This window comes from Lynx rufus, unplaced genomic scaffold, assembly GCF_022079265.1.
Source record: "Lynx rufus isolate CCGP_SWC_20201006 ecotype Redwood Valley unplaced genomic scaffold, mLynRuf1.p SCAF_7, whole genome shotgun sequence".
NCBI classification, from domain to species: Eukaryota; Metazoa; Chordata; class Mammalia; order Carnivora; family Felidae; genus Lynx; species Lynx rufus.
The window spans coordinates 66,449,066-66,473,290 of NW_025814889.1; the positions used below are offsets into that span (position 1 = coordinate 66,449,066).

At 36.8% G+C, this 24,225-nt stretch overlaps 1 protein-coding gene across 1 annotated transcript in view; it reads right to left on the reverse strand.

The window, feature by feature from the left end:
- CPNE8 (copine 8) overlaps window positions 1-24,225 on the reverse strand; it is a 232,642-nt gene that overhangs the window by 55,382 nt on the left and 153,035 nt on the right. The window contains exons 12-13 of the mRNA XM_047065738.1: window positions 23,892-23,945; window positions 22,480-22,541 (exon numbers count right to left, since the gene is read on the reverse strand). Of these exons, the coding sequence (XP_046921694.1) occupies window positions 22,480-22,541; window positions 23,892-23,945 (116 nt within the window). The remainder of the gene's footprint in view (window positions 1-22,479; window positions 22,542-23,891; window positions 23,946-24,225) is intronic.

Sequence of the window (24,225 nt, forward strand, 5' to 3'; positions counted from 1 at the left end):
ATGCCAGGGCACATTCTTGTGCTTCGGCAAATTAGCTCATCTACCAAGTATGTTGTTAAATATATAAATCACAAAATTATCAGTATAAATATCTTTTTATGTTATTTTTTTCAAATGACACCTCTTTAGAAATGAAAAATAACTCTGAGTTTCAAGAACATATATTTTAGCACATTATAAAGGGCAGTTTAGGAGTTGAGTCTTTGGTTCAATCTCCCTTAGGTTGTAGGGACAGACACCTTGTCTTGATTCAACTGTCTCTTGTAACACTGTCTGCACAATGCTTTGCCAATATTGGAACCTCACTGTATTTACTGGGTGATCGAATGCATTCATTTTATGCTTGCTTCTAATCTGTTCTCCAGGAGAGCCCAGGATGTGTAGCATAACCTCCAACTTCTTAGAAGCATTAGTTGCAGATTTTAAAAAAATTCAGTAATCAGAGATACAATGGTCCTTTCAAAGCCAAAGCTGTGCCTAGCATAACTATAAGGAAAAGGCATGACTATTAAAGAACTATACTGTATATAAGAATAAAAAAAGAGTAGATGTTTATTATTAAACTACCTGACTGAAACCTCTAGCTAACAAAACCTCTAGCTAGCTAAATAAACTAAATTACCAAAGCAAGCCAGTTAAGTAGCCCCAAAATAATGAGGTATTAAAAAAAAAAGAAGAGAAAACTTTAAAAAAAAAGAAAGGAAGGAAAGAAAGAAAAGAAGGAAGGAAAAAAGAAAGAGAAAAGGAGCCTCTTATCATACCATTTGGGTTTATTCATTTAAAAAACTACAATTCAACATTCATAGAGCATCTTCTGATTGCCAAGCACTATGTTAAGAAAACAGGAGCAAACCAAAAACTATCCTTGAATTCCTAGAGTTTATTTACTATTGTAGCTTTTACGATTAAAAACATGACAAAAATAGCACAGCAGTTTATCATAGAATTCATAATCAACAGCATAACCTAAAACTCAACCGTGCATTTACTGTGGATAACAGCTTATTTATTTCCAGGATTCCCAAGTTTCCATTCATATTATAATGTATATTTGCTATACCAAGTGTTATATTCTATGTATTTTCGAAATATTAATTTATAAAATTTTAAAGAAAGTTGCTAGCAGTACTATAACTTTAAGCTAGAAGACAGATTTCTTGAGGACTTTGATAAATGAATTGTTTCATAAAAGTAAACCAAACAAACATCTGCACCAGTAATCCTGTTATCCTTTTTCATTCTTTAGTATTGCATGAAGCCTAATGTTGGAAAAAAAAAAAAAATCAATCAGCGTCAAAGTAAAACATCCGAAGTCACACAAGATGACTCCTGGCAGAATATTCATAAAATGATCACATACAAATCCTTGAAACATTCTGCTTAGGAAGCGTTACTTCAGCTGTCATTTTGCATTTTAGAAGCAGACAAGAAGGAACAGAATTTCAAGAAACCTGGATAGGAGTATGATATTATAGAGTATAAATAAAGGCATGCCTGCCAAATTTCATGAGTTAGTAGTAACATCTCATAAGACTTCTCAATGCATATGTCCTAGTACTGCTAAAATATATACTTGGAAAATGTCCTTGTTTTACTCTGCCATCTTTCCAAAAGCTGTAAATGACAAATCAGATGTCAAGACAGAAGATTTAACCAGCACAGCAAAGATCAATAGAAAACAAGCATATATATGTATGTCAAAGAAAACGACACATATGCATGCATCTGTGTGCATGTGCATGCACACACACACACAGTAATACTATCTTGGACAACTTTTCTACAACTGTCATTATGAATTTGTTATTGAGAACCAAAAACTGTGATGGGGGTGTGCAGAAGGACCGTTTTATTTTCTTCCCAATTTCAAATTCTGCTCAGCTACACAAACTGAACATTATCAATATGAAAGATGAACTGTTGCCATCCTCCATTTTAAAGTTAATCTTGACAAATGCAGGTTCTGATTCACCTGCTGTTGGAATTTAGAATGCTTAAATGAAATTGAGATGCCCACTTAGCTCTAATATTCCTCTTATTCTCGCCACGCTGGCACCAAGACTATGCTTCTGCCTTGATAAACCGACATGTACTCTCTTTCTCTCTTGGGTTCTAGAATCTAGCCTGAATCTCTGGTTCACTTGCCTCAGGCACCACTATCATCCAGCCCAACCCTTCTTTTTTTTTTTTTTTTTTAAATTTTTTTCAACGTTTATTTATTTTTGGGACAGCGAGAGACAGAGCATGAACGGGGGAGGGGCAGAGAGAGAGGGAGACACAGAATCGGAAACAGGCTCCAGGCTCTGAGCCATCAGCCCAGAGCCTGACGCGGGGCTCGAACTCACGGACCGTGAGATTGTGACCTGAGCTGAAGTCGGACGCTCAACCGACTGCGCCACCCAGGCGCCCCCAGCCCAACCCTTCTTACCACTAGCTCACCATGGCCTAAACCCTTTCCTTTATCAGCTTTTCCCTTTTTCTTAAAAGTAGTTCAACTACCTAACAATTACAACAACAAAAACATTACCTGATTCTAAATTTTGCTGCATCTTCAAAATCCCTGCTTCCGGTGCCCATAAACAAGTCAAAGGATTAATTGCCCTCAGCAAGTGAGATCTAGAATGATGGCAAGCTTTGAGATACACAAATGTAAATTCAAATATAAACACTTTCACCTACTTGCAATGTGATCTTGCAAAAGCTATTTAACCTCCCTGCAGCTCATTTATACTAAATTAAGGATAATAAAACCTTCCTTGGATTGTTGTTTTGAGGACAAGCACCTGTCCTTTAGCAGGCACTCAATAAGTAGTTGATGCTTATTATCACAATTATATTTTTTTTTAATTTTAAAGTATATTTATTTATTTTTGAAAGAGAGAGAGAGAGCACAAGTGGGGTAGGGGCAGAGAGACAGAGACAGAGAGAGGATCCCAAGCAGGCTTCACACTGTCAGTGCAGAGCCTGACATGGGGCTCGAATCCACAAACCGTGAGATCATGACCTGAGATCAAGAGTTGGACACTTAACCAACTGAGCCACCCAGGTGCCCCTTATCACCATTATTGATGCTAGCTTTTTCGGATCTGAGTTAGCATACTTCTTTGAAAACTGGAGCTCCCAGTGCTTATCAAATTTCTGGACCTACCAGAGATTCAGGTTATTTCTCAGAACCTGACTCTCCCATGTCAGATTTTCTTTCCTTTATACCGGCTACAAAGGTCCCAACCTGCCCAACTCCAAACTGCAGCACAGTAGAAATGTGCTACCTGGGGGGTGCCTGGGGGGGCTCAGTCAGTTAAGATTCTGACTTCAGCTCAGGTCATGATCTCACAGTTCATGAGTTCAAGCCCCACATCGGGCTCTGTGCTGTCATTGTAGACTGCACCTCTGATCCTCTGTCCCCTATTCTCTCGGCAACCCCTCCCCACACACACACACTCTCTCTCTCAAAAATAAATGATTTTTTAAAAATGGTGTTATCTGGGTACCTCCCAGATGGGTACCAACAAAATCCCTTGGCATAAAGTAACTGTAAGCTATGACTCGTGCCTTATTTTCTTTTCTATCCTTCCAAACAGTCTGGATTTCTGATGGATCAGTAAAATGTCAAAAGTAAGAATGAAAAGCAATGGGACAAACAATGTGGTTCTTCAACTATTTACACTAATATTCTTGATCCTTACTAAATCCAATTTTCATCAATTACCAAACTTTTGTGCTTTCTCTAGACTTTGAAGATTGAGTTCAGTATTTTTTAACACAATAAGAGGGTTCTGAAGTACAACTTCACAGAGTCTTGCAGTTAAAGAGCTTCTTATCAAGAAAGGTATTACAAGATGGCCAAAGTTTTTTCAAATCGCTAGTTTAGAAAATATCTTACAACTGACCTCATCAAAATAAACAATAAAACATCACCCCAAAGAAACAAACAAACAAAAATGCAAGCACTATCCAACAGCATCCCATTTAATGTGAGGTAGGTGCTGAAGAGGTAATGAACCCTAGTAGAAAGACTATGAACTTTTCACTCATAGATTGAGGAGCTTGAAACCCAGAGTCACAACTAGCTAGCTAGTTGTGAGTCCTCTGCAAGATTACCAAGTCTCTGATCCCCAGCTTTCTCATATGATAAACAGGTAATAGCTACACTGAAGAAGTCCTCTAATAAAAATAAAACCCTGAAGTACCTGCTTATAACAATTACTCTACATGCTGGAGGACAAATCTCCTGAAGAATCCATGTCATCGTCTCCTGGTTCATATGAATCCTTTCCTCTGCTGGGTCACAAGAGACAGTTCTCTCTTAACATTAACACATATTTCTTTTTCATTACTTCTTCTCATAGTGTTGGTCATTGGTATATCAAGTATAGGGTAATAAACTCCCAACCAGTGTAGACAGTAGGAAGTGCATTGTCCGTAGATGATTTAAAACCAGTAACTTAATCTTCTAATACTCGGTCCACATTTTAATATAAGCATAAATCAGCAATTCTAAACAATGTAAATGATAAGATTCTCCTACTCTATCACAACCTGCCCACCAGGTCAACTGCCCACCAGAGAGGAACTATGTTAGAGAATGTGTGGCTAGAAGTGCATACTCTGATCATAAAATATAACTAAGAAACTGCCTGATACAAAACATTGTCAATGTTTGGGCTAACTTAGTGCTAGTTCTCATGACAAAACATACATGCAGTTTCCTTGGACTGTGAAATAAATGCCTCTGAAAAAAATCATTTGAAAAATAACATAAGCTGTTAATGAAACCACACTCTTAAAAGATGTACCTGGACATCTCTAGCCTTTTCAAGCATGTATTTAAACATGTAAAAATCAGAATCATGCATTAACCAAAACAAAGTTTATGAGTTTTAATATTCATAAAAGTTTATTTTCTAAATCTTAGTTTAGGTTAGTTTAGTTTATAGATGATAATATTCTATGTGAATGTATTTATAGAAGGCAGAATGGCTTTGTTTTTATTAGATTTACCCCCATTCAGCATTGCAGGGTTTAGCTCTCCACTGATTTGATGAATATAAAACACTTGGGTGCCACAACAAATAACACTATAAAAAACCTAGACAGGGATATTCAGTTTTCAAATAAGAAATTGGATTTAGTTAGGAAAAAAAAAAAAAACTTACAGTATTTCATGTTCTGGCAAGATGTGCGCCCTGAGGCAACCTACCCAATATAACGCTCCCAATTTTATAAAAGTAAGGCAAACATTTTACAACATCATTGAACTTGCTTCAAGTATTTTTAAGGAAAAGAAATCCTTATGGAACTTGTTGATAAGAGGACTTACTGATATTTAACTCACCCTTAAAATAAGCAGTGTCAAAAGCCCACGTTAGCCTTTAAAATTAGCTTATAATGGTAGGTAGCTTTTTTATCCCCTCCAAGACTTCTTACTTTTTTTAAAATAGAATATAAACTTTTTATTTATAATTTCAGACAAATTTTAGAATCAGGATCAAGAGATTGGGTTGAAATTGGAATGTAGGGAATGTCTTGGCAATTCCTCCAAAGAGAAGTGAACTATAAAAAATTACTTTTATTGACTCTGTAAATTTGAATATATCTTTTTCTCTCCATGTCTCTGATAAGCAGGACAATTACCACCAGTGATATTATGAAGACCAAATGAGATAGGACACATTGGAAATTTAAACAAGTTCAAATTATTCAGAAAAATAGTAGCTAGCATTTATTGGGGTTAACTCTCTGCTACTGAATCCACACAGCCGCTGCATGAGATATGCACTATTATTTTTATTCCTATTTCATATAAATGGAAACAGGTTATGCTAACGAGAAACAGATTTAGAATTTGGACCAGGCAGTTAATGCCAGAACCTAAATTCTTGATCACTACTATGCACTGCCTCAGTTATCAGCAACCATATCTTTGCAATTGACCTGACGTTTTGTCAAATATTTACTTATGATTTTAATTCCTTCCCGGAATTATCCCACTTAGTGTTTTACCTATTACCCTCTCTCATGGTCCCTTTCTGCTAAGATCTGAGGGAAAACAAACAGTCCATGGTTTTAATCTTGATCTTGTCTTTCCTTGAAGTCACTACAAACCCAGATATGAGTGAAGTTGAGATAATTTCTGGCAGAGGCAACATAAAAAGCATTTTTTCTTATTCCAGAAACCCTGATTTATCTGTTTTGTTTGGTGATTGTGGTATGCATTGTGGAAAGAAGATAAAGTCTGAGGACACAGACACGGGGGTTTATAACATAGGTCACTGAATTGTCACACTCTTTGTTTAAAAGTCGTATTTGTTTATAACGTTTCATTATGCTAAGAGATTTGGGGGAAAAAAGAGAAGAAAGACAGGTTTAAAATAGCTTTCTCATTAATGTGGATTTATTCAGTGGTTACTTGGTGTTTAGCTCTATTAAAAATATTTTAAAATTGCCAATCTCCTTGAGAAGATAAATCATATAAACAGACAAATTAAAATGACACCCAACAAAACTAGTGAGCACTCCATATAAGTGGTAGGGACTTTTGTAGCTCATGGGAGGTTGGTTGAGAGTTTGGGCTTTCTTCAGAGGAAGAAAAAGACAGTCTGTAGTCCTGCAAGTTTCTAATACATTTAATAGTCTAATAAAGCATGGACTAGGATTCAATGTTGACATGAATTTCATGTGAACATGAATTTTAGACTCAGATGCAGAATTTGTGATCTGTTTTCCTCCTTCATCTGCCAGTCAAAGAGATATGGAAAACTTTATAGATATTTGTTCTTGGTCATGTTACTGGCGGAGTGAAGAGTTTCATGAAGACTTCAGACACATAGAGGACTGAAGGGCAGACAAAACTAAATTAATATTTATGATTCTACCCTGAGATAGTTATAGTGTGATCCACTGGAAATATAGAAATATGTATTTTACAGATCTGTAGAAGTCAATAAACACATTTCACAGATAATAATTGTAATAATGATAATGCTACCCTAAAGCAGAATCTCAGATTTCAGAGCAGTTGTGACTTTATATGAATCTCACATTGTCCTTATTAGTAGTTATTGGGTATTCAAAGCCATAGATTAGAGATTCCTGAATAAATATCTTTAGTTGCTAATTATATCAGACTTTTAATATTTAAAATGATTTCTTAATAAGTAAACAATAAAATAACTACTGGGATAAATGTACAGAGTATAATTTTTAAAAAATGACCTCATATTCAACAATCCAAAAGAGGCAGTTTTTATTACTCTACAGTGAGACCTCCTTTATAGATATTAGTCTTGTACTTAGAAAATAAACCTCTCTATGACCTCAAGTCATAGAATATGTCTCATGCTCCAGGAAAAGCACAGGACTGTTTCACCAAAAATAAGTTCTAAAAATCAGATTTTTATTTCAGAGAATATTTGCATAAATATTGGCTGATTTAGAATGCATTGGTCTCATATGCTCACTGTGTGCCTGAATCCATAAACCTGACTATCACAGCTAAACAGAATATTTGAGGAACCGAGATTGTGAATGAAAGTATGGCTTCACAAACAATCAGGGTTATATTTTCATGTAAATATCTACATCAATAACAACTAAAGCAATGGAAACCTAGAACACCCAATACTAAAAATTAGGCCTATCATGTTCCTTTGAATGGGAAAATATTAAAGGACTATGAAAATAATTTTGTTTAGTATTTAAATGTGTTCATTCTTAACTCTGCATAATTTCTACTTAGATTCATGAGAAAACAAATAATGTTCTTATAATTTTCTATTGAATTATTTTTTGTGAGCTGACACAAGAAGATAGACGAAATTTTAAAAGGAAATTCAAGAATTCCTTTCTAAGAGTTTAATCACAAGCTGTTATTCCACATCGGTCACCTGTTTGCCATCTTTTGCTTTTCTCATGCTCCTACACATGCAAGGGAAATATTTTACAAAATTAATGCAGAGCACAAAATAAATGCAGGAAAATCTCAACTAACTTTATTTTGGATAGCCCAGAGCCAGCCAGAGTACCAACTGTTACTCATATTGTATATGATGATTTTTTAACTTTTTTGAAGACCTCTAGCTTTACTTGTCAACTAAAGTTCAGCATAATCATAAATTAACAAGAGTTTCTCCTAGATTAGAAAAAATATGATGAATTGGCCCCTGAACTGATACCACCCAAATTAGCAACAATGATGCTAACCCAAGTCAGCCATAAAACAATCCACAAACACCTGTAACAACTATTGCCATGTTCCTGCAAGTTAAAAGTGAGTAATTACTACAGTTCATTATAAAAACAAAGTGGAATTGAACACTTTGTTCCAATCACTTCAGAAATATCATACTTACTTGGAAAGATGGCATAGCAGCTCTTCAAAAAAGCTAACCTTGATAATTCCACAAATCTTCAAATGTACTAATATGACCTCCAAAATACTACTTTGGGTTGCTTGGCTGATTGCAGCCTAAAGTGCCAGCTTATTTCATTGTTCTTCAGTGTAATCACAGGATAAAAGGGAAGAACAGATGGCTAAATTAAGAAGAGTCTTATTAGATGTGTGCTGAAGAGGAGTTCAATCAAAGACTAAGATGTGAATACTGGGGAAGTTCAGCTGAAGACTTGACCACAGTTAAAGGATGTAGCTTTCAGCTACCTTTCTGTCTTCAGTTGAAAATACTAAATCTTGGGGCGCCTGGGTGGCGCAGTCGGTTATGCGTCCGACTTCAGCCAGGTCACGATCTCGCGGTCCGGGAGTTCGAGCCCCGCGTCAGGCTCTGGGCTGATGGCTCAGAGCCTGGAGCCTGTTTCCGATTCTGTGTCTCCCTCTCTCTCTGCCCCTCCCCCGTTCATGCTGTCTCTCTCTGTCCCAAAAAAATAAAATAAAAACGTTGAAAAAAAAAAAAAAAAAAGAAAATACTAAATCTTTTAGGTAGAACTGGTGGAAGAAGGAGCAGAGGAAAAGCAAAACAACAACAACAACAACAAAAAATGGGGGGGGAGCGTTGAAACTTGGGTTTCCAAAGACATGAGCTTTTACAAAAGACATCACAAGAGCTAATAAACAGAGGTTTCATGGATAAAAACTGACTCAGCTCAGTCAGCTGAGCATCTGACTCTTGATTTCAGCTCAGGTCACGATCCCAGGGTTGTGGTATCAAGCACCATATTGGGCTTTGCACTGAGCGTGGAGCCTGCTTCAGGTTCTCTCTCTGTCTCTCTCTCTCCCTCTGCCCCCTCCCCCTGCTTGTTCTTTCTCTCTCTCTAAAAAAAAAAAAAATTGACAATGACTTATAACATTATCAATTCATCAAAAATAAAAAAGGAGTGGCACTATTTGGTAAGGATAGAGTAAACTTTCACATACAAATGAAAGTGTTCGGAGTGTAAATGATTATTACTGCTACCCTTTCAGCAACACAATTTAGAAATATCTAACAAACTGTAAAATATACATTCCATTTCATTGAACAACATTCTTCCTAGGAAACGTCCCTGTAGATATGCTTAGTAACGTACATAAAACGTTTGCACCAGGATTTTAACATTGCAGCCTTGTTTATAACAAGAAAATAAAACGGATGCAACTGAAGTGTATATCATGAAAATTAAAAAAAAATTTTTTTTTAACGTTTATTTTTGAGACAAAGACAGAGTGCCAGTGGGGAGGGGCAGAGAGAGATGGAGACACAGAGTCCTAAGCAGGCTCCGGGCTCTGAACTGTCAGCACCAAGCCCAGTGCAGGGCTAGACCTCATGGACTGCGAGATCATGACCTGAGTCAAAGTCAGAGGCTTAACCATCTGAGCCAACCAGGCGCCCCAGTCACAGAAAAATTTTAGACTAAATTATGTACATCCATATAATGGAAAACTTAAAGTAGATTAAGTAAGTACTGACAAGGATATATACATATACACAATATATTTAAATGAACAAAATATACATTATAGAATATTGTGCACACAAATATCTAACTATGATCATCTCTAGAAGGTATGATTACAGAGGATCTAGCTTCATACTAAATTATGTTCATTTTACCTAATTTTCCTTCTTACTATTCACACTTTATGTTTATAATGCAAAACACAAATATTTTTATGCCTAAAATTTGGGAGACATAATACTTCTTTCCCCCAAACCTGAATATAAAACACTAATAAAATAAGAAAAAATAAAAGTATTTCATTTTTGAAAAAAAAATAATGAAGAATATGAAATAAAACCAAAGTATTTAACAATTTTAAGACTTTAAGTTGTAAGAAATTCTGACTGATGTTCACAAAAGTCAGTAGCCACTTACTGAAACTATACATAATTGTCAATTATTATAATTTTCCTAATTTAAAATGAATGCAGCGCATTATATTCCATGTTACTATTATTCAGAATTTTTTTGTAGTTATGTGTCTGTTTTTTATATGACTTCCCTTCACTTCAGTGCATTTATCTACTTGGAGGTTGAGTTTCTTAATAGCAAGGGTAGAAAGCCAAAATGTTTCAATGTCTAAACAGGTGGAAAAAAAAATTGACAGAAATTTATCAATAAAAATAAAAATAATGTACTGAATATTTAGATTAGATATTTGTAGCTGTACTTCTACCTTGGTTTTCATATTGGTGTTTTCCTCTCAAATTGCTATAATTTGTTATTTTCATACCAACAGAAATCTTTAAGAAAGCTAGGAACATGAAACTTTACCCTTCATTTCTTATAATCAGAACCCATCAGGCATTCTGTGAAGTAAGTACTCTGATCAATCCCCATAACTCACAGTTAAATGAAGTTTAAATCTTCATAAATATCTAATAATAAAATTCTTAGATATTCCGCATGCTAAGCGATCACTTTCCATTAGGCTATGTAAATTAAACTGTATTTTTGACTGACATCAATCAGATCATAAATATTACATACATACAGACTAAAAGTTAAGTAAATGAGCTTCTTTTTAATGATTTTTGGAAAAAGAGAAAATTATCAATGAAAATATTACTCATGAAAGAAAGAGGAGAAAGTAGGTGAGCACCAGGGGAAAGAGACCAATGGAAAGATGACTAAAGTTAATTCCCATGAGGCATTTAGCTCTGGCTTGACACATAAGTAGTCAGAAGATGCTAGCTATTATTATATACAAATTACATTGTATAGTAAGTTGATAGGTTAGAGTAAGTCTTCTGTAAGAATATAAACAATAACTTCAGAGAACTGGAAAATAAATATCATTAAGGCCATGAAAGAGCTGGAAAATCTAGTTGAATGCCATCATTTCACAGATAAACTATAGAACTATAGAGACTCATGTGAACTGTAGGAAACTGAAACTTGGCTATATGAAATTATTTGTCTGCCATTATATGTCATGAGGAGTGTCATGATAAACCACCTCATGGTATCATTAATAAAAATCAGAATTTAAATTCTTTACTCAATTGCTTAACAAGTCCTTAAGAGCAAAGACACATAAAGACAGAATATGATAATTATTTTGTCTATTGATGTGCATTTCATCATCAAAAGAAACAGCATATTATTAACAATTCTATATTATACATATTACAAATAATGATAATAGGTAAGTGTGTAATTGCAATATATTTAAAAGATAATACATTTAATATATATACCTACGTATGAAGATAACACATTATATGTAAATAACATTTTTATGTTCTGTTTATGTTCTGAATATATTCATATATAAAGTAATATAAGTCCAGTTAGATTGAAATTCAACCTTTATTTTCCCTGGCCCTATTTGTAAATCAAAAATGGATTCTTATAAAGGAAGAATTAGGGGCGCCTGGGTGGCTCAGTAGGTTAAGCGTCCGACTTCAGCTCAGGTCACAATCTCACGGTCCGTGAGTTCGAGCCCCGCGTTGAGCTCTGGGCTGATGGCTCAGAGCCTGGAGCCTGCTTCCGATTCTGTGTCTCCCTCTCTCTCTGCCCCTCCCCCGTTCATGCTCTGTCTCTGTTTCAAAAATAAATAAACGTTAAAAAAAATTAAAAAAAAATAAAGGAAGAATTAGAAGACAGGAAGATATGATTAGAACAAAGTGTACCTCATAGGTTGGGACTCCATTTATATACAGACTCCTGGCAAAAAAACATCACTAGTGTTTCTTCCAGAACACACTTCCTATATGTAGGAAGTGTGTAAGTCAAAAAAGAATCTTGGAGGTTATAAGCAGCAGAAAAATATGATAACATGATACAGTCAAGACCATCATTGCTCTAGATACTGTAGAAAACCTATTTGGCGTAATTAGTCCTAAGGATCCTCAAAAGGAGAATATGCACAACCAATAAAAGAGATTTAATGGTAACAGATTTTGAAAATGTCTTTTACTAGTAGACTCACATCAAACTATTACTAGATTGGCACTGCTGACAAAACATACAGGGTGTTTCTTTCATATAAACACACATTTTACATGCTCACAAAGTAAAAGAAAACAAAACAAAAACCAAAAGGAAATTTTCACACTTAAAGCTTCTGATCATTATTTCAACACACTAATTATAGCCAGACATAGCAAGCACTTTTTTTTTTAAATCTTATAAAGAGAATGTTAAGGAATGTCCATTGTTTTACCATCTTTTTTTTAATCAACTATTATTTATAGCTACTAAGGTGTTTACTTAGACAGGAATCTATTTTTTTAATAACATTTATTTATTATTGAGAGACAGAGAGAGACAGAGCATGAGCATGGGAGGGACAGAGAGAAGGAGAGACAAAGAATCCAAAGCAGGCTCCAGGCTCCAAGCTGTCAGCACAGAGCCCGCCGTGGGGCTTGAACTCACAGACTGTGAGATTATGACCTGAACATTCAGGTCATTATGACCTGAACATTATGACATTCAACTGACTGAGCCGCCCAGGCATCCCAGGAATCTATTTTTTTAATGTTTATTTTATTTTTGAGAGAGAGAGAGAGCGGGGAGGGGCAAAGAGAGAAGGAGACACAAAATCCAAAGCAGGCTCCAGGCTCTGAGTTATCAGCACAGAGCCTGACACAGGTTTTGAATCCATGAACTATTAGCTCATGACCTGAGCCGAAGTTGGATGCTCAACCAAATGAGCCACCCAGGTGCCCCAGGAATCTATTTTTAATGTTTTACTTAAGAGAGAGGGTGGGGGGGAGGGCCAGAGAAAGAGGGGGACAGGGAATCTGAAGCAGGTTCCAGGCTCTGTGCTGACAGCAGCGAGCCTCATGTGGGGCTCACGTTCACGAACCATGAGATCATGATCTGAGCCAAAGTCAGACGCTCAACTGAGCCACTCAGGCGGCCCTACAGGAATCTATTTTTTATGACAAATTCAACTTTCCATTTTCCATCTTCTAAAGATAAAAATATGCATAGACATTGGAATACTAATGAGAGTTGGCAATGAGGGAGAAAGGGGCCAGGGAGAGGTTGACAGCTCTGACTCCACCTTGCAACTTCCGCCTATTGTAGAGTTCTTAGAAGAGCAGCTATTTCCTGTATGCATGATAAACATCTTGAGGTTCAGATATCTAGAAAGTTTCCTGACCTGTCCCACAATATTGAACAAAAGAGGTCAACTAATCACTGAGCAATCTGAAATTTCTCCATCACTGCAGTTTTAAGCTCTAAAAACACCACCTTCCCTTGATCTCTTCAGATAGGCACACCAACTGTGTTGGGTTGTCCTTTTCCAAACCTAAATAAAGATTCGTCTCCTTTTTCCTTGCTCATAGGTTCGTTCCTGAAGTTCTTTAACAATGGGCAATGAGGATGGGATGTGAAGCAACCTCCTAGGTACCTCCTATGAACCTCTGGACCTGCCAAAGTATACATGGAAGCCCCTTGTTGCTTCTCTTCCTGTGGCTTCTATAATCCCAGGAGGTGATTAAGGTACAGTCTTCTCACATCTCCAACCCTGGAAGAGGTCAGGAGACGTTTCTTTCAGGAAATTTCCTCACTTCAGAACTGCTAACAATTCACGCAGGGATTATTCCAATATAAAATGGGTACCAATCTCTCAGAAAGAGCTCTTGCTGATCTGCTGTCATCTAGCCCCCTCGCTGGTTTTATGTATAAAAACCACAGCCCAGGGAGCTGTACATTTGTCTCAACCTGGGTTCAAATTACTGAAGATGGTTTAAAACTTCACTGGCCTTGTTGGGGCACCTTTGCTGTCCCTAAATTGGTATATGTAAGAGCAGAACTCTAGAGGCAAAACTATCCTACTTCACAACATCAATAGGAGGTCTATTTTAATTGGTACTCAGAAGCTTCTAAATGAACCAATGATTTCATCATAGCTTCTTTAAAGTCAAAGTCGAAGTTATTGGCCCTAGTTCTGATAATCAGGTACTTTGTTTCACCCCCCTGGTCCAAAACAGAACTTCTAAATCTTTCAAAATTTCCTACCCCCACCCCAAAATTCAGAACAGTTTACTTGACAACTAACATTGACTATCAGTGCCTACAATCTAGGTTCTCCTGACCTTTACCAACTAGTATGCATGCTTGTTGGACCTACACAGGCCCAAGAATGGATGGATAAATCTGGATGGGAAGACTCCCTATGGGATTTTAAACTTCCTTATAATGAAACCCTAGAAAAACCTTCTAAAATAACTGCAAGTTAAAAAATAATAGCTGCAAATTTAATCAAAGTGATTCCCTAAATGTGGCCACTTCCAACAAATTAGAAGGCAATACAAAAAACTAATCAAAAAAAGGAAGAACCTGTTTCAGAGCTTTTTGATAATTCAAAACAAAATTTGTCTGATTCTGGAATCCCTAGATTGGATAAAAGAGCAACCAAGTTGTTTAATTCAATGTTTCCAGAGGGCCTCTTTGATTCAGTCTGAACTCTGGTCAAATAAAATGACGCCAACTCGCAGACCAAAACTCCTTTACCCTTGCAACCACTGCTAAAAGAGTGGCAAAAGCTGTCAAAGGAGAAAAAGAAATATGAGTGAATAGACTTTTGAGCTGTCAAAAACAAATAATGAAGTTTATGGCTTTACAAATAGCAAACCCCAAATCCATGCCACAAGTTAAAACATCCAGCTCAACTGATACAACCCTTTTTCTTTTGCAAGACACCTAGACATTTCAACAAGGAAAGCCTGAAATACAAAAGATTCCTCCAATAGAATCCACAAATCTCAAACACAATTCTCTTATCAGATTAGGGATGCTCGGAGGACAAAGGGGATTTTTCCCTTTCTCCTAGCAAACACCACAGGAGAAATTCCTATAATGATTCAAAATGAAGACCATTTCATTCTCATAGACTCTGGAATAATTTAGTCAGTCTTCAATCCCTTTCTATTTTCCAATCCCCTTCCTTGGAGTAGAAAAGTATTTACCATGATCGGGGTGACTAATCAGCCACAAAAAGGAAAGAGGAAATATTTTTAGATCTGCCGTCTCAATCTTCAGAATTCCTAATTCTACCTATCTGCCAAATACTACTCTTCCATCAGTCCACTGCCCTCCCATTCCTAAAGGTACCTGATCAGTTACGGGCAACTTCCTCTACCAATATAGGACACATAATTTCAGCTTCCCCAAAAACCATTCAAATTGATCCACCAAAGCCCTTATCTAATATTAAGCAGTACTTGTAAAGCCTTATGGCCATTAAAGGAATAACTCATATTATTCAAGACCTTATCAACCAAGGATTGGTCATGCCCAGTACGAAATCTTGCAATACTCCCATTTTTTCAGTTAAAAATCCCATAATAGAGGATGGCATTTTGTTCAGGACCTTAGGGCAGTTAACACTACAACCCATCACCCTACTGTTCCTGACCTCTCCACTCTCCTTTCTAATATACCCACTAAAACAACTACTTTTTCTGTTATTGACCTATGCAGTGCTCTTTTCAACATCCTCATGGACCCCCAAAGTCATTATCCTTTTGCTTTTACATGGAACAATCAACAATACACTTGCACAGCCCTACCCCAGGGACATATCAAAAGCCCTATTTCTCTCAAATCCTCCATGCTGACTTTTGATCTCCCTGGGAAATCTGTACTATTACAATATATAAACAATTTTATGCCCCCCCCACCCTAAAGGCCTCTCTCATTGACATGAAGTATCTTCTCCAACAATTAGCCAACAAAGGACACAAAGTATCTACAGATAAATTACAATTCTGCTCTGTCTCTGTCAAATTCCTAGTCCACCTTTTAACACCTGTTGGGCTAAAAATAAAACCAGACAGAATTACTACCATCACGCGATTCCCTCAACCCCAGACTAAAAGACAATAAATGAGGTTTCCTGGGTCTAACTGGATCCTATCACCTTTGGATTCCTAATATTCCCTCATATGCTCTCCTGACTGCAACCCTCTAGACCCTAACCCATGGCCTCAAGAGACCTGTGATGCCTTCATACCTTTAAAAAAACAGCTCATCTCTTCCCCAACTCCAGGATACGCTAATTACCAACGGGCCCTTCCTTTTTGTCCATGAACTTTCTGGCAATACCTTGGGAATCCTGACCCAAAGGTATGGAGGCCAACAATGCCCCACAGACTTTACAGGGTATTACAGACTTTAATCAGGCCCTTTGGCCAAAGGATTACCTCCCTGCCTCCATGCCCTAGCAGCCACCTTAATACTCCTTACTGCCACCAAACAAACAAACAAAAAACAACCGTACTAAATTCTCCCCTATAGATATTAGTCCCACATACAGTTAAAACTCTCTTAGGGGAACCTGAGTGGCTCAGTCAGTGAAGTGTTCTACTCTTGATATCCACTAAGGTCATGATCTAGTGGTCATGAAATCAAGCCCTGTGTCAGGTCCATGCTGAGAGCAGAGCCTGCTTAGCATTCTCTCTTTCCCTCTACCTCTGCCCCTCCCACCCTTCCCTCAAAATAAATAATAAAAAAAAATAAACATTTGGAAAAAAAAAAAAAAAAAACCTCTTAGATTCCCACCACACCAAACATCAATCCACCAGTCCATCTATCCTTTCCAATCATTCCACACTCTTGTCCTCTTCTCAATCTGCTACCTGACTTCCCTTACCCCTCAAAGATTCAACTGAATTCAGTTGCATCCTTGTAACTGACTCATTACTTACTACTCAATTAGACCTTCATAAATCTCCCCTACCAAATCCACACTTTACTTGGTTTATTGATGGATCTTACATTAAAAATGGTCAAGGAAAATACAGTGCAGGATACTCTGTAGTATCCACTGAGAAAAAGATCAAAGCAGGCTCCTTGCCCCAGGCTCATTAGGCCCAATAAGCTAAATTACATGCTCTAACAAGAGTATGCCAATTGGCAATAAATAAAGCTCTCACTGTCTATGGAGCAGATATGTTTTTGGGGTTGCCCATGGTTTTGGTATGCTCCAGAAACAGTGAGAGTTTCTAACATCCTCTGGCCAATCCATAAAAACAAAACTTATATATGAAAACTGCCTTGACACCATTCTCTTTCCCTTTTAGGCTTAGCTATTATAAAAATTCAAGCTCATTCCAACCTTGATATCCCTGAAGCCAAGGGCAATCATGCTAACCAGGCTGCCAAAAATGTGGTGCTTCAAACTTCTGATTTGCAAACAACCATCTGTATGACCTTCATTCCATTAACCCAAATTACTTAAAACAAACTCAACAAAACATGACTGAAGATGTAAAGGAGAAATGGATGAAACAAGGCTCCTATGTCTCCAAGACAACCTTTGGGTGGGACCAAATAACAAACCTGAACTACCAAAAAGAGCCCAAAGAGCTCCTTTAAAAATTTATCCAAGATATGGCACATTAGGGCACAAGTAAAATTGTCCAGTGGGCACAACAGCAGTATCGGAAACCATCTCCAACTGTTGCCCAACAAATATTTCAAAAATTTTCCCCTTGCACAATCCTGCAGAACCATATCATGCTGCTTTAGGTCAATTCTCAGTGGGCCATTTGACATCTTGCAAATTGATTTCATCCAGCTTTTCCCATTTACCAAATATAAATATGTATTGGTAATGATCTGTAAGTTTTCTCACTGGACCAAGGCATTTCTTTGTAGGCAGGCAACAGCTAAAGCAGTGGCCAAAAACCTATTAGAAAAAAAATCATTCCCAATTGGGGTATTTCTTGACAGCTATATAGTGACCAAGTAACCCATTTTACTGGTCAAATTGTCCAAGAGATCTGCAAAATCGGTTTTTTTGTTTGTTTGTTTTTTAAGATCTGCAAAATCTAATCCATCTTTCAACATTTTCATTGCATCTACCATCCTCAACCCTCAGGATTAATTGAACAAACTAATGGCATAATCAAAACTCAATTGGCCAGGGACATCTGGGAGGCTCAGTTGGTTAAGTGTCCGACTTCACCTCAGGTCATGATCTCGCAGTTCCTGGGTTTGAGCCCTGCATCAGGCTCTGTGCTGACAGCTCACAGCTGCTTCAGGTTCTGTGTCTCCCTCTCTCTCTGCTCCAACCCCAGTTGTTCTCTCTCTCTCTCTCTCTCTCTAAGAATAAATAAACATTTGCGAAAAAAAAAAAAAAAACCCTGGTCCCAAACCCTGCCTCTTGTCCTTTTATCTAAAATCTAGCCATACTGGAAAAGCTCAATTGTCTCCATTCCAAATCATCACTAGGCATCCTATGAACCTAATCAAGGGTCACTTGCCCTCCACTTTGTTACAAGGAGAAATTCTCCAGTACTGTAAGGGACTTCTGCAGAATACATGAGAAAAGGCCAAACTTGTTAAAGATTCATTTTACAGAATGTTCCTGGGAGATGAAGAAAATACTCATGACCTTAAGCCTGGAGATCCAGTATACTTGAAGAGACTTCAACTTAAAGATTCTTTACCGCCAAAATAGGACCTTATTAGGTATTGCTAACCAACTCGTGTGCAACAAAGCTACCAGGGCCCAACTCATGGATTCACATTTCTCATTTAAAAAGGACTCCAGATCCTGAAAATAACTGGTGAGCCACTCCCCTTTCAGAAGATATCCCAAGACCCAAAACTGAAACAGACAATATCCAATGAAATAACTGAGACCCAAGATCCAGCACCAACCCAGAACTCTACTTTTACTTTAGTTCTTATTTTTTCCCCTTTTGTCTCATTTTCATCACTGTTCTATTGCCCCCTCCCAAGACTGGCTTGAAGTTTTATGACCCTTAGCTCTTCCTGTGGTTTGAGTTCTTAAATGGAGACTTCCTTAATGACCCTCAGGCTTTAATAAGACTTAGTCCTATAGTCCCTACCCTTTGTTCTCAACTCCTAAACAAATTCAAAAAGAAAAACCAGTTAACAATAGCCATATTACTATGTTCTATCAAAGAGAGAACCCCTGTGATTGGAATACTAATATCATTGTTAAGCCTTCCCAAACATAGCCCATGTCCCAAACATACCCCCTAAAAATTGTTGGGTATGTTATTATAACCCACACAACACTCCAACCAAATACAAAATACTCTCTATTAACTCCCCTTGGTTCAAGAAGATTGTCCCACAGATAACGATCATTAAGATCATGCACAACACTCTAGTCAAATATAATTGTTCCCCCTCACTCTCTCAAAGGTACCCTAACCCCATTTGCTTTAACCTCCTTTCCTTGTTTTGACATTACTCCTGTCCACAATTTCACTTCTTAAATAAGATATGTCCATCTGGGACCTAGTCTGGTTTCTACAGATGTAAATCTCACTTTTGCAGTCACTGATCACTATAATCTATCAAGCTACAACCATATTTTATCCACGTCCCCTAATGCTACTCCCCTCCACCAGGTCATCGCAGAACAAAAGACAAATGATGAAACTTACTATCAATACTTGGGTCCAGTGATTTCCCAGGGAATGACATATAGAAAGTCTCATCAGTGGAATATGTGTAAGAGGTTTTGCTATAACCAAACAAATCCCAAATTCTATCCTTACTGTGATCTCCACTAACCTTATGTTGCAGGACCCCTATCTTCCTTCTGTGCCAATTTTTCCTTCCCCATTATCAAAAGCACCACTCTGAACAATAGAACATGAGCAACTGAATCTTGGTGTGGTTCTGAAGGGTGTATTTTTATCTGTGGCAGCCCTCTTAATTATCTGTCCTTATATGGGAAACCCTTATGGAAGAACTAACCAAGCCTTAGCCTTCAAAAGCATTAACAATACTTGGGTCACTGGACACTGTACTCTAGGATTCATAAAACCCAATCTGTCTACCCTACCCACAACCCTACCCCTAATAGAACCCAAAGGGCTTTAGGTATAATAATTGTTGGATTTGGTCTGGCTATAGGCATGCTGGCCCCCTGGGGAGGATTTTCTTATCACAAACCCACCCAATGTAATCTCACAAATGTTCTATAGGAATTATCCCATGAAACTGGTTCAGCCCTACTAAATTTACAATGATCCTGGGACTCTCTTGCTTCAGTAGTCCTACACAATCAAATAGCACTTAACTACTGGTTGGTAGAACAAGGGGGTGTCTGTGCTATTGCTAATATCTCTTGTTACTCCTGGGTAAATACTTTGTTCAACATGGAATTAGAAATTAAAAAAAAAAAATCACACAGGGCTCTTGGCTTCACAATATCAACAAACCCACCTCCAACAAATTAAAAGCTACCTACCATCATTCAATCTCTTTAGTTGGTTGCCTAACAAAATAGGAAATATCTTTAAACCTGGACTACAATACTGAATGAGACTATTAATGTTTGGATTAAATATCTGGTTGCTATATAAAATATGTTTTGTTTGTTTCCAGAAGTGCCTCTCGTCTCCTCTTCCACTCCCAAGCTAATTATGATGACTTAAGCTTCTGTGTATACTGCTCCAATGTATATCCCTATACCCCCTATGAAGGACTGGATAGAATCAAGCAGACAAGCACTTGGGCAACAAGGAACTCTACCATAATGAGTTTCCCCCACCATAATTGACCATGGTGATGTTTCATACACCAGTGATCAAAAAGGGGAAATGAAGAGGAAAAGGGGTGAAGGAACAGTTGACAGCTCTGAGTCCATCTTGCAACTGTCACCAGTTGGAGGTCACAGAACAGTCACTTACTAGAATCAGGATAATCATTTTGAGGTTTAGACACCTAGAAAACTTCCCCCCAACCCACAATACTGAGCAAAAGAGGCCAACCAATCACTGAGCAAATGATACCAACTGAAATTTCTCCCTCATTGTGGTTTGAAGCTTTAAAAACACCACCTCCTCTCATCCTTTTTGGACAAGCACACCAATTGAGTTTGGGTGTCCTTCTGGTTTGTAAAGCTAAATAAAGATCCATCTCCTTTCTCCTTATTCACAGGCTCACTCTTGAAGGTTTTAACAGCAAACATTTTTTTTCTACTTTAGTACATTTTCCTTTAACTTTATGGAAACAACCACCATAGCTTCTGAGTCTGTGCAGCCAGGTGGCACATTGCAAGATGTCCATATATAGCATTGGTTCTCCACTTAAGCAAGTATAGTCTTTGGTTTTTGTTTGTTTGTTTGCTTAACTAAGAGCAAAAAGGTCAAGCTCTCTGTTTTTTGGTCAACTATCTTTGTTCCTTTGGCCTCCTCATCCATTTCCTCTGCCTCATGGCATTCTATTCATGAACTGGTGTTAGGAAAAAAAAGACTGCTAAATCATAATTAGGAAGAGGTTTACAAGCGTGTTGTCTCTGGCTGCTATTATTTGTCATGAAGTTACTAAACACATTCAAATTTACCTCTCACCATTTTTGTATGTTGTAAATGTAAGTAATAGCAAATAAATTACAATATGTGGACATTTTAGATGGTATGGTAATGAATGATTGTATTCTATCTCTGGGGATGCTTGTCCCTAAAAAAAACAGGGACAACTAGGTTAAAAATAGGAACAAAATGGAAAAAATAACCCTCCCCATTCACTAGGGTATAAGAATCCATAATATATTACCAACACAGACCCTGTTTGGACTCTGAAACATTTCAAGAAAGGTTGCAAGAACATTTTTTTTTTTTTTCTGAAATGTATTCTTGCCTGGAAGTGTAGGGAGCAACTAAGTAACTATTCACCGTTCATTTCTGCATTATGATTTTATGACAAGATACATTCTTTAATATTCTGGAGCTCAAATATACACTTACAACAAGCCCTTAAGCTTTTCTTCTATCTCAAAAATAATAAAAAGTGCATATAAAAAGTCCCATATGTTAGGCAAGTGAAAATACTCTCTGAAAGTACATAAAATAGCTTTATCTGCAACTACTATTAACACAATGAATTTTTTTTCTCTTGGTCAAAGGAAAGTTACAGTTTTCCCCCAAAGTAATAGCTCTTTGTGTTTATCTCCTGAAGTCTGTAACACAAGTGCAAAAAGGCTGCCATCAGACTATATTAAAGTTGATCATTTCAGTTGCCTGTTACCTAATGGTAGAACTTGCTAGACACAATGAAAGAAATGTTTAAGCAATGAAACAATTTCAGTGAATGACTTACCCTCCTTTAATATAGTCAAGGAATGAAACTTCTGTTTCTACCAAAAAAGAGAGTAAGGTTACCTGAAAAAGAAAAGGGAAGAAACAAGGCAGAAATTACCTGCTGGTACTAACTGAAACCTAAATGGACTTTATTCTAACTATTAGAGAGGAACTCATATTTCATATTAGAGAGGAACATTACATTTTGAAAATCAATAATGATATTATTCTTTATTAAAATCCATTAGGACTGACTGCTCTTATATTTAAAATTTAGCAGAAGGAAAAGGGTCAAAAAAATTAACTAACTCCTTCCCATGAGCAGTTTAGTTCCTTTGAAGAATAGCATGAAAATTATTTACAATGACACGGTGTTACTTCCCATTTTAGATAAAATGGGAAAGATTAAAGGAGTTGAAACATAGTTAAAACTAAAAAATCTGAATCAGTGAGTTAAACCTTATGAGAGGAAAGGTGTGCTTTTGTCATGTTCCTGTAATGGGGCTAATATTTTAAGTGTCTTGCAGTATACATCTTTAAAAGGAAACTTGAAGAGAACTTAGATTTTGCTTCTCCTAAGAAAACTTAATCTGATGATAAAATCTTCAGTATATTATAATAGAAATATCACAGACATGAAAAGTACAGCAGAGGTAATATAGTCAATAACACTGTAATAAGGTTGTGTGGTGAAATCCAGTGACTGCACTTATTGTGGTGAGCATGGAATAATGGTCAGAATTGTTGCATCAATCACTTGGAATGATAACATTGTGTGTTAATAATACTCCAATGGGGGAAAAAAGGCACACTTGAATTCTCCAAAAAGAAGGAATAGGATGATTTTAAGATTTTTTCACAGTCTTAAGATACTTTCATCGACACCTTCCTGTCCCGGTTTAGACCTGCATTCTACAAGGTGCAAATCTTAACACACTATAAGCAAGTACTTTCATGTGCCATGAGTCTTAATAGTTAAGTGTAGCCTGTAAAGAGTATAGTCATTCTTACTAACACACTTTTTCATACCGACTTGATTCTCTCTAGTGTGATTCCACTCAATGAAGATTTCATAACAAAACTTCAGCTTCCCACAGAGGCCACAGAATTCTGAGGACAACCTGCAGGAAGCTGGATCACTACTTTTTATAAGGTATTCTCCATTACAACCATTCCCACGGCAAGTTCATTTTTCTATTATACACCTTCATATTAAAATCCTAGGTTAAATTGAAAAAAACACAAACAAAAAACAAAAACTCCCATTCCTGAGGGTATAAGAATCCATAATACATTACCAAGACAGGCCCTGTCTGGGTTTTGGGAAATTTCAAGAGTTTAGTCTTTAGTACTATTCAATGTAAATGTTACACTTTTTTTTTTAAACTCATTTATTTGGCTCTTTAGTGAATAACATAAAATTTGACTTACTGTTCCCGAATTAGTATATTTTTTCTTTTTTCCTTTCTTTTTGGGATTCACCACCTTGAAAGCAGATAGTTACAATGTGTTAGGATTTATACATAACATACATAGGATTTATACAAAATATATATAAAATGTGTAGTTCAAACTGCTGTCTTCACTGCTGATGCATTTATTCATTTACAAATGCCTTTACTATGATTCCTGTACAGTCCTTAGGCCAAAATTTCTCTATAAAATTTACTCATGACTGTTTTCTTTAAAAAAAATTTCTTTTTCAGTAATATTCTTCTCAATCACTTTATGCATTGGTTACCCTTATCCATCTGTATCTTCTTGA